The sequence below is a fragment of the Haplochromis burtoni genome, unplaced genomic scaffold (assembly GCF_018398535.1).
Source record: "Haplochromis burtoni strain Fernald_Lab_line unplaced genomic scaffold, NCSU_Asbu1 Contig_49, whole genome shotgun sequence".
In the NCBI taxonomy this organism is placed as follows: domain Eukaryota; kingdom Metazoa; phylum Chordata; class Actinopteri; order Cichliformes; family Cichlidae; genus Haplochromis; species Haplochromis burtoni.
In genome coordinates this window covers 2050282-2061062 of record NW_024582410.1, presented here as the reverse complement: position 1 = coordinate 2061062, position 10781 = coordinate 2050282, and the positions used below count along the sequence as shown (strand labels likewise).

Sequence of the window (10781 nt, the reverse complement as noted above, 5' to 3'; positions counted from 1 at the left end):
TATATATATATATATATATATATAAGAATCCGGTGGGCAGGTTTTGCCATTGTCCCCTTCCTGACAGTTCCTTCTACATCTCTGTCAGTCACTCTGACTGCAGTCATGCTGAATAACTAACCCTCACCATTACTGCAAGGTTAGTGTTCTTTCTTCACCGTATCACAAAACAAATGTGCCAAACAACACATGTTCATACTCTCTTATTTTATCTACACAAAACAGAGCAGATGATGGCTGTCTCCTCATTATCACATCCCTCAAACTCACACGCTCTTCATCTCTTTACTCCCAATCCCCCACCACCACCACCTCCCATCCCCCAAACCCTCATTCCCCAGCAGACCAGCCAAGTAATAACGTCTCCATTGATCTACCCAGGTATCCTCTGCTGCTGTCTGCATGCATAAAATAAATAAATAAATAAGTAAAAATCCTGCATCTGCTTTTGCCTTTAAGGTGCATCATTTTGGGCTCGCGTGCTTCTGACATAAAAAGGCATCAGCGTAATCTAGTAAATGTGCATGCGCCTACACCTATGCTATTCAGCTATGGATGTCCATGTGTGCTCCTGCATAATGGCAGGGGGTGAGATCACAGCAGGAGTTTTCGCCTAACTCCTTCAGAATGCCTGCAGAGGTAAATAAATGTATGATCAAAACCATGTGATAGTCGCTGCAATACTTTAAAGTCAAAATGCCAATACAGCAGGGGGAACTAAATGTACAGGAATTATTTGTGTAACGCCACCACAGCAGGGTTGTAGACAAAATATTGATTGCTAGTGCTTTTATTTTGAAATGGAAAACATCCGGGTTACTGTATGACCGCCACAGTAAGTATATTTAATATATACGTACATAATACTATGCACATTTTTAGAATAAACTATATCTTAATCAAAAACAACAAGTGCAAATATTGCCATAATGTACAGACTATTAAAGTGTAGTGTAGTTATTATAGATCCACACATAATTTTGACCATTTTTTCCACCCATATTTAAATCAAGGGAGCTCACCTTGCCATGGACCTTCTGTTGAGCTTCACTGCCCTCCAAAATGTCCTCTCCTCCCTCACCTGATGCCACTTTCCTCTGGATGTGAGCATTCTGTTCCCGTAAGGCCACAATCTGTGGGACACAAAAATATGGGGTTAGAAGTAAAAAAAAATAAAAAATACAACAAAAAAACCCTCCACACACACTTGCCTGCACACAGCAACACAGTTTGTGTGAGACGAAAAAACAAAACTGAATTTTAAGGCTGGCATCTTCCTCAGTGTGGCTTTAGAACTTTTAGCTTTTAGCGAAGCCTCTTGAATGAGCCTCTTGTTTGCACACACGATGAGGATAAAACCACAACCACACATAATTGCAATCCTTGGTTAACTAATCATTTTCCCTCTCTTATGCAATGCTAGTAAATTACAGTATATCACACTGCATAGGAATTTTGGAACATTACTTTAACCAACATTCATGGAAACCTTGTGATTATTGAGTTTTGCAAACCAAGTGCTTTATTTCCCCACCATCAGCCATCCTGAAGCCTTAACCCTGTCACAGGGGTGTCTGACAACAATAACATTCTGGTTTGGCTTTGACTGACAACATATGATTATCACTCACTTCAAGAGAGAGAGAGGTTGACAGTGTACCTGCTGCCTACTAGTTCACAGTACTTCTTGAAGTACTTCTTTCCAGAGCCTAATGCTTATGGAGAGCAGCCATTCATTCGTCCCAGGTAGGCCACTAAATATTAACTAGCAGAATGGATAACTTCTTCTAAGACTTTCTCCGTGTATCCTACACTAGCACTAAGGTGAATACGAAAATAACGTGTTGCGAATGCATCAATCTTTTATTGAGGTCGAACATAGGCCAGCTGCACTAAAGTAAACACAGTGCAGCTTTAAGAAATGTATGAATTAATGATTCCCCTGAGAAAAGAAAGTCAAAACAGAGTAAGAAATACAAGCCAACACACGCAGTCCTGGCTCTGAAAGTAAAACTGAAACAGGGCAGATCCTCAATGCTCCTCTCTGCAATGGAAAACTAAGAAAAGCCACAAAGTCAGTCTGCAAACTGTGAGGGATGTTAAAATAGCACTGGTGATGATATTTCTGTGTGCTATTGTGTTCTTGTCTGCTTTTATTTCAACAATAAGCTTGGTACAGTGTGTTCCGTTTATTTTTGCAGACAGAAGCAGTCAAAGTTACACCACTGTCCACTGGTCTCAATCTCTGAAACCTCCCCTAAAAAGTAAATAACCACCAGAAAGACAACTCTAGCACTAAAATAGTTTTACAGCTATTCTCTACACGAACAAAAAAGGAGGAGCTCCTAACAAACCCCCCCCCCCCAACAATTACTACAGTACATGAGGCATGCTGATAGCGTGATGTGATTAAAGCTGCATCATGCTGGTTCTCCTCTATGAGTACTCGGAAGCTTCAGAAAAGCTTTAATCTCTGAACCATGTAGGACTCTCAAATCATGCATGTTCCTTTTTGTCCTTCTCTTTATGGATGATTCGATCAGGATTTCCAAGCAGCCAGCACCATCATTTATGACAATCCAACTACCATTACTAATCATTCTAATAAATAATTACAGTTTGAGAATGGAAATGCTGAGTGATTGTCGCCGTTGAAAACAAATTGCGATGCTTTAAAATCGTCTTTTCTCTCTCTCTTTCCGCAACAGACATTTGTTGTGATCGGAACAGCAAGAGGAGCCCGAGGACAATCAATGAAACCGCTGTCGATAAAACAAACAATGCAATCAAGTGACTTTGACATGATTCAGTTTAAACTCAGATCCCAACCTGCCCTCATTGACACCTGGACACAAGTCATAGTTAATGTCGGGACCTCTTTAAAGTTGCGAGTGAGAACAGAAGATTATCTCCCACCTTCCACAGACAGGGTTTCCTTCACACTCAACTTTGCCAGCAGCAGCTTGGCTTCTTCTTTTCTGCTGCACTCTGTCTACAAAGCATCTTCTGTTCATTATTTTTAATGAGGGCATAATTATGCCTCCGTATGTTCCAGTACCATTATTTTGAGATTGTCTGTAATTTCTCCATCTCAGAGATCAAACACCAACGCCACCCATGACATAAAGGCACAATTGATGAATGGGGCGCTACTGATGCATCTCCATCGCTGAAATGAAAGAAGACAGAGAGAAGTTTGCCAGATGCAAAATGAAAAGGGTGACAAGGGACACAAGGACGAGTGGAGCTTCTTTTACAACGCAGCATCACAATTTCCTTATCTTCCTTTAGCACTTCTGGGCTCTGTGTTGACAGGAATGTCTGATGAAGTAGAAATTGGAGGAAAATGGGAAGGAGTGAAATAAGAATGGCTATGTGTGAGTGTGTGTGTCCACGGGTGTCACAGGTTGCTCTTAGAGTATGAAAGATTGATGACGTCAAGGTGAGATTTGGGGAAAAGCAAGTTTGGTGCAATGCACTTAAAATAGAATCAATCACACACCTGGGGAAAAATGCATGACCACACATAAAACATGTTTATCAAATGTTTTAGGTCAAAGGAGATTTCATTTCATGTATTAGTTTTCTTTCTTTTACAAAATCCCAAAAGAATTAGGTCAGTCTTTTTTTTGCAAAAGCAAGAAAAAAAGTACTGCTGTTGCCATTCTCAACCTTTTCTGCCAGCTTTTATTTGAAAAACCGTGAACAGAGTATTTCTCCTACTGAGCATAGTGCTGGTTTGGATCAAGCTCAGCCTGTAAAGACCTCAGTGCTAGCCCACATCGGCTCATGGGTCAGATGTTACCTTTCTATACATCCGATTATCAAATCTTATATTACCACACCATTAAAGCTGCTTTAAATTGTTAAAAACTGATTCAAATGACTCTATTGGCTATTGAAAATAATTCCATCTCTTTGCCTTAAGAAACGCTTGGGTTGCTTTTCCAGTATGCTTCAGGCCATTATCCATTTGCACTAAGAAGTGCTGTCTACTCAGTTTTGCAGCATCTGGTCGAATATTAGCAGAGAGAGTATAGCCCTGTACACTTCAGAATCCATACTTCTATCAGAAGTCACATCGCCTATAAACACTAGTGGTAGTTCCACTATCATACATGCCCGCCTCACAACATTATCTCTACCATATTAGACAGATGATGTGGTATACTTCTGATCAATTAATTTTGTTGTCTAATCTGGCTTGTTGTTGCAACCTGTTATTTAGACCTTGTTGTAAACTGTCCTTTACATTCATAAAGGTGTTGGTGTTGTAGAGCTAGCCAATTGAGTTCCACTTATTAAGAATGCACCAGATTGTTGATTTTGGCTACTCACTACTCATTAAGGTTATTTTGTTTTTTTAGCCTCTTTCACTTGCATCAACATTCTTTAGGAGCTCCTCCAATCCGAAAAAAAACACAAAATGCAACACTTGAAATCAAATCAATTTCTTTCAATTCAATTTCATTTATATAGCGCCAAATCACAACAACAGTTGCCTCAAGGCGCTTTATATTGTAAGGTAGACCCTACAATAATATATACAGAGAAAAACCCAACAATCAAATGACCCACTATGAGCAAGCACTTTGGCGACAGTGGGAAGGAAAAACTCCCTTTTAACAGGCAGAAACCTCCGGCAGAACCAGGCTCAGGGAGGGGCGGCCATCATTTGCATAATTTGCCAAATAATGTTCCCTGTTCCTTCAACAATAATGAAGGAACAGACTTCACATGACCATAAAATAGCTCATTAGTCAATTTCATTTTAAGCCTCTGAAAGTTACAAATGGTCAATCACCACGTGTAACTAGGGTTGAGTTGCTAAGAATCTGGTATGACTGCATAAAATAATATTTGATACATATTATTTTATCTGCCTTGATCTTGTATGGTTGTGATAGATTCAAATGAGCTATTGAGCTACCTTTGGGAATTTAACAGTGTCTTAAAAATATGTCTGTTTTGATTAACATCAAATAATTGGTAAGCAACAATTCATCCTCAGATAGATACCAAAATGCTCCACAGATAGAACTGCAATCACTAGCAGCAATCAGTGTGGGGCCACTTAAACACCTGTGACTGCATGAGGTTAAAGGCTGCTGATTTCTTCAAGCATGGACACATTGTCTAAATTCCTTGAGGGAAATGGGACTCATAATAGACCTCCATCTCAAATCAATTACCAGTTTGCGGGCTCACGGATCCGCCTGCCTCCCTGGAGCCTCTTAAGCGTGGACATTTTTATTCGGCAAAGCCGGTTTAACCATCCTCTCCACCACCACCTCCACCCTCCATCACCTCAAGGTCTAATCACTCATCTGTCCACAGCTCTGACAAGTGTTGTGTTAACCATTAGAGAGGGACAGCCACACAGAAATACTGTATGGTCTTTATAAGCTTGGAAGTGTGATGTGAGAAATATTTCAAGGTGCTGCTGAGATGTCTGTCAGAGTTTCTGCAGTTAAAAAACAAGACTTCAGGAAAAACTGTCAAAGAGAAAAAGAGAAGAATTTAGGTACCGCTGGCCTTTAGGTTTGCTTTTTTAAGTTTTCAATCTTTTCTACAATTCTCTCCTTGTCTGGTAGATCGCACACTATCAAATCTTGGGTTTTGACCCCTAGCGACTTTACTCGCCATCAAAACATATCATTACAGCTTCACTTTTTCTGTCCTTCGCTTTCTTTCAGAGGTGCTCTGACCAAGTGGAGCCCTGCACTCTCATTAATACACATACCTCCACACACGATCTGCCTCTGCATCCCACCTGCCATGTCTATTTGTGTCTTCTGCCTCTCTATGCCTTTTTTTTTTCCATCCTTACCCCCTCTCTCTCCTCTCACACTAGATCTCCGTCTGTCCTTCCACCCACGCCACACGCCTCCCAACCATTCCCCCTATTGCTTTTCATTCCCATCTTTTTCTTCTTCTCCTCCTTTTAGTGACTTTTACGCCAGGCCCGAGTGTCAGGCTGGCATGTCTGACAGGCTGTGAAGTGGCAGCCTGAGGGTTTTTCCTCAGCTGGAACAGGACCATCTGCAGTGCAAATCCTACTCTAGCCCGAACTAGGAGGTGAAGACGGAAAGGCCACCAAGGAAACAGTGGCCGATGTACTGTCAGTGCTTCGCCGCAGCCACTGATAAGCATAAGATGAGGTAGAGTGAAGCCTGTCGAGGTACTGTAAATGTTTCTGGGTTTCAGAGCAGATACAAAATTCAGGACACATCACAGTATGTATTAGGTTTGCATCCACGTAAACAAGTAGTATATGTTCCTGTATATATGTTATGTTTGTTCGGAATATGCAACTCAACACAAGTCTTGAGATACTGCATGTATATATAAATAGTATCTACATGTTTAATACATGAACAGCATATATTTTCTGTTATTTCAGCACATTCCCATCTCAAAGTGTGAAATATTTCTCTTCACTGTTGGCATCGGACAGATTGCTTGTCAGCGTCTGTGACTTCATACACCAGCAGTGATTTTTAAGATGCAGATGAATTTAAGTGCTATAAAATTAAGTAAGTCACAATTTTATAGACCAAAGTTTCCCATGTGGAAACATTGTGCTTTGAAGTTAGTTTTTACTCGGTTTTTACTTTGACATTAAGTCGTTTTTTAGGTTTAGATGCTTAAAGATTGGATGGGTTGAGTAAAAAACATTGCAATTGGAATAAATAAAAATGCTTGTTCATCACATTAACTCTGCATGTTCAAAATTATGTTTACTGAGCATGTTTGCAGAATCCTTAAAAAGCAGTACAGACATGCATTTGTCTGATGGGAATGGCTTAAATGAAACAATAGTATTTGTTTTCCAAATTAGAAATGCTTGCTTTTCCTGATGCCTTTTATGCAAAGGATTAATAAAATAGCCAAAGTCTTTAATTCCTTATTAAAGAATATAATTTTTCTTTGTCCCATTTGTCTATATGCTACTAAGTGTTCCTTTGATGAAGAAAGCTAATAATCTATCTCAAGTCAGACACTATGCATTGGTATGAAAACAACCAACAAACCATAGTCTGAGGTTCCAGGAATTTCAGCCCATTCATTCTTGTTTTAATCCATAATCACTGATGATGCATTATCTGACAACACAAACAACAAAAAGTGTGTTTAAAAATATCACAATATTCATTATTCTACACCGTGGCCATTAGTCACAGCTTGTTAGCACTGCATTGGAACCCCTGTGGTCTTTTGCTTTAAATTTCAACATAAGGTTACGAGAGTTACTGTCGACTTTTTAGTCTAGCCATTCTCCTCTAGCATTTCTGCCCAGAGAGGTAAACCCTTGAGACTGTTGTGTGTGAAAATTCTTGTAGATCTGCAGTTGAAATACTCAGGTTGGCCCATCTGCCACATTCAAAGTCACTTTCATCACATTTCTTTCATATGCCTAAAAGCATTTGGTTGCTTATAAGACATCTGCATTAGCAAGCAGTTAATGTAGTTACTGGTGAGTGTGGTGGTTATTACCTCCTGATTGGCTGCTGTGAGCTCCTCCTCCAAGGCAGACACCCTCTCCAGTGACACTCGTAATCTCTCTCTTACCTGAAAATCACAAAACATGAATCACGATCTGTCTGTAGCTCCTTTGTCATGGGCACTGTTATAAGCCTTCACTGCACTTAATTCCACTGGGATGGACTGATCTTAAAAGAGCCAAGCTGAAAAACGCAATCATTAGCTTCCTCTCTCACCGCTGTTAAAATCCCAGTCCAGGAAAGCAAGGGTTAACACATCAGAAGGCGCTATCCTCTTTTCCTCCCTTAGCCTTACAACACCACTTTGCTGGGGCTTCAAAGTAGCATTATACGGCTCTTACTGCTTTAAAAGCACCATTTGCGGAGAGGAGATTCCCCTTCTACACTTCTCCCTTTGTCTCTTTTAGGTTCATCATGGCTGTGATGGAACAATTACTTGCAACACATTGTGAGTGTGCACCAGATATGAGAAGAGGCTGATCCTCTGTGTCCACTCTGGGATATTGTTCCAACACGGGACCCCATTTGCCTGAGCTTTTATTACCTTAAACAATGTGGACGTTGGACATGTGTTATAAATGTTGGCTTTCGAGGGGGGGGTGAATGGATTACAGGGGGAGTGCTAAGGTCATAAATCAGCGGGATGTGAGGAGAAACACTGAGTGCGACATGTAAAGGCTTAAAACTAGAAAATGATAGCATGAAATCACACAAAAGGAAAATAAAGCACTGTTAGTATCATCTGGTCTTAAATGTTTTATCTATCCATATACATTATAATATACTATAATATGATAATTAGGGGGTGGAGCCAAATCTGAATCCAGCAAAGCACAACTAATAAGTTACTACAAATATGTTTAACATTTAAAATTAAACATAATGTTTTGGGGAGAAAGAATACATATAGGTGACTCAAAAGTAACAATGCAAAACATTTTTTCCTGATGGCTTTTATTTTCTTTCTGGATCTGTAGTATGTGTAGCTGAGGTTTTTTTCCTGGTTAGCTCCTGCAGCTAGCTAGCTAACTAGTTACTTCACCTCCATACTGTGCTAATACTCACTCAGCTTGCCTTTGACATGACTAATGACACCACACTGCAGAAATATAACACATTAAACCTAATTTTTCAAATCATTTCTTTTAATAGTCAGCTACACTTTTCACAAACCCACTTGTGCATTTATGAAAACCAAAAAAGAATTTTAAATGTAAATAACATGTGACTGATCCAGAATAAACAAAAATACATGTATTTGTCTCCAATAATAATATAAAACACACAAGCAATTAATAATAATACAACAGAGAAGGGACATACAACCGAATCAAAACAACACATTAAAGTCAAACACATTAAATTTGGTAAAACTGAAAAAAGCCAACAGTTGCACATTTAATGTATATATTCTGACAACCTTACCTTCTCATCTAGGGCTTTATGGTGTTCAAACAAGGATTTGAGTGCTTTAAGAACTTCGACTTCACTGGAGACCCCTGAAGGAGACTGAGCCTGCCTCTTGACCACAGTCATACGAAGTGACCGCTCGTGTCTGGACACCAGGCACTCAAGATGTTCCAGCAGTAACTAAAGGGAAGAAATAGGAGAAATCAATGTTATTATCAACTCTGAGAACTGCTGAAGAATCCAAAACATGAACATTCTGAGAACACAGAAAGCCACGGCTCTTGTTCTTATTCTATTTATGGGGGTTTTTCTACAAGTGCTAGAGGAATGATTTCAAGTGTGCTTGATCAGGCTCAAAAAATGTTTCAAAAATCAAACATGACTATCAAAAAACATTATATACATGCAACAAAGGCGATTACTTACAGAGACTGAGTCCTTTGGGAAAAAAGAAAAAAATTGCAATAAAAGTGGTTTGGTGGCTTGGTATGTGACCAACATCTATTATTATTCTTAGTATCATCAAATTTTTTTTACCAATTAAAATGGCCATAATCACTATATACATTCTCATTAACTGTTGTGAGTTATTATCAAATTATGGTATAAAAGTTCAGAATCACTGGAGAGAATGTTTTCCAGTAAGAAAAGTTTGCTTTGTATTCTTGCAACGCCTCATCAATGTAACTGTGCGAACAATGTATATATAAAAAAGGGGGCAGATAACTGCAAAGGCAACGCTGTCCTTTCAACAAAAACACACAAAAGTGTAATCTATGTTGCGAGGTAACTTGTCAAGTCAACAGCCAGCAGAGTGCTACACAAAGACAGAGAAGAAATGCGGAGCTTGGAGGCAGGCTAAACAAAAGGCAACTACACAACAAAAACGGGGAGTAAACAATCATGTGTGTTATTCAGCAGAGATAAAACGTTATTTGTTACTGTAGCCTGCTCAGGTTCCACTGTGAGATCAGTGTAGGATCGTCTGCTTTTATTTCATTTCCCCTAGTGAGATCGTGATCGTGACACTTCTTTCCCTGTCTGATGTCGTCCGGGGCAATAATAATATAGCCTCGAGATAATGATCTGGTTATAGGCTAAAGTTACAGCTCAGAATGATCTGTGTGCTCTTTCTGACCTTACTAGTTATATTCCCACCATACCTTTACTTCAACTGTCCAAACATCTCCATCTGAGACTACCTAACATAGTTAGCTGGTGTAAGTGTATTCCATTGCAAGTGTATTCCAAGTGTAAACCATTGTTATTAAGTCAAAATACCACTGACATCTCTGCTGAAGTAAAAATAGGCTAAATTATTAACATAGATCTGAAAAGATTCTTCCATAGGCTACATAGCACCAATTGTGGCAAACAGATAAACATGAGTAACCATGAAAACTCCTTAAAATTGCCAATACTGAGGCAGCTAGCCCTCAAGCGTAACTGTAACAAGTTTTTTTTTCTTTTTTAATTTTATTAGTTTTTTAATTTTTTTAAATTCTAAATGGGACCATGATTTAGTAAACTAAGCTCACGCTGTGGTCAGCAAAGTTTGAAACTAGAGTTTGAGAGTATAAACTCCTCAAAAAGCTTTTACTAACATGATAGATGAAGAAAACCAAAAGGTAATTTCCCAATGTTTTTGTGTTATGCCCCACTGGCTATTTAAAAGAATGCAGATTTAAGGCTCCTTGTAGTCTTAATCTTTGTGCCAATAGCACTTCTGGTTTGACTTTTAATTTTTATATACAGTCATGTCAAAAAGACAGTTTTCACAAACATGCAGTCCTGTGAAAAACAAAGTACACACCGACTGCTTCTGTACGAATTAAGATGATAGGTAACAACTTAATGTCAGCAACA

General features: G+C 39.1%; 1 protein-coding gene across 13 annotated transcripts in view; it reads right to left on the bottom strand.

Moving 5' to 3' along the window:
* Positions 1-10781, bottom strand: part of ppfia2 (PTPRF interacting protein alpha 2) — a 195631-nt gene that overhangs the window by 45717 nt on the left and 139133 nt on the right. For all 13 annotated transcript variants that reach the window (XR_006054371.1, XR_006054372.1, XM_042220490.1 and 10 more), the window contains 3 exons: positions 8931-9095; positions 7498-7572; positions 1023-1133 (listed from right to left, as the gene is read on the bottom strand). Coding sequence is in view for 11 of the 13 variants with exons in the window: in XM_042220490.1 (XP_042076424.1) it covers positions 1023-1133; positions 7498-7572; positions 8931-9095 (351 nt within the window). In the remaining 2 variants the exon portion in view is untranslated. The remainder of the gene's footprint in view (positions 1-1022; positions 1134-7497; positions 7573-8930; positions 9096-10781) is intronic.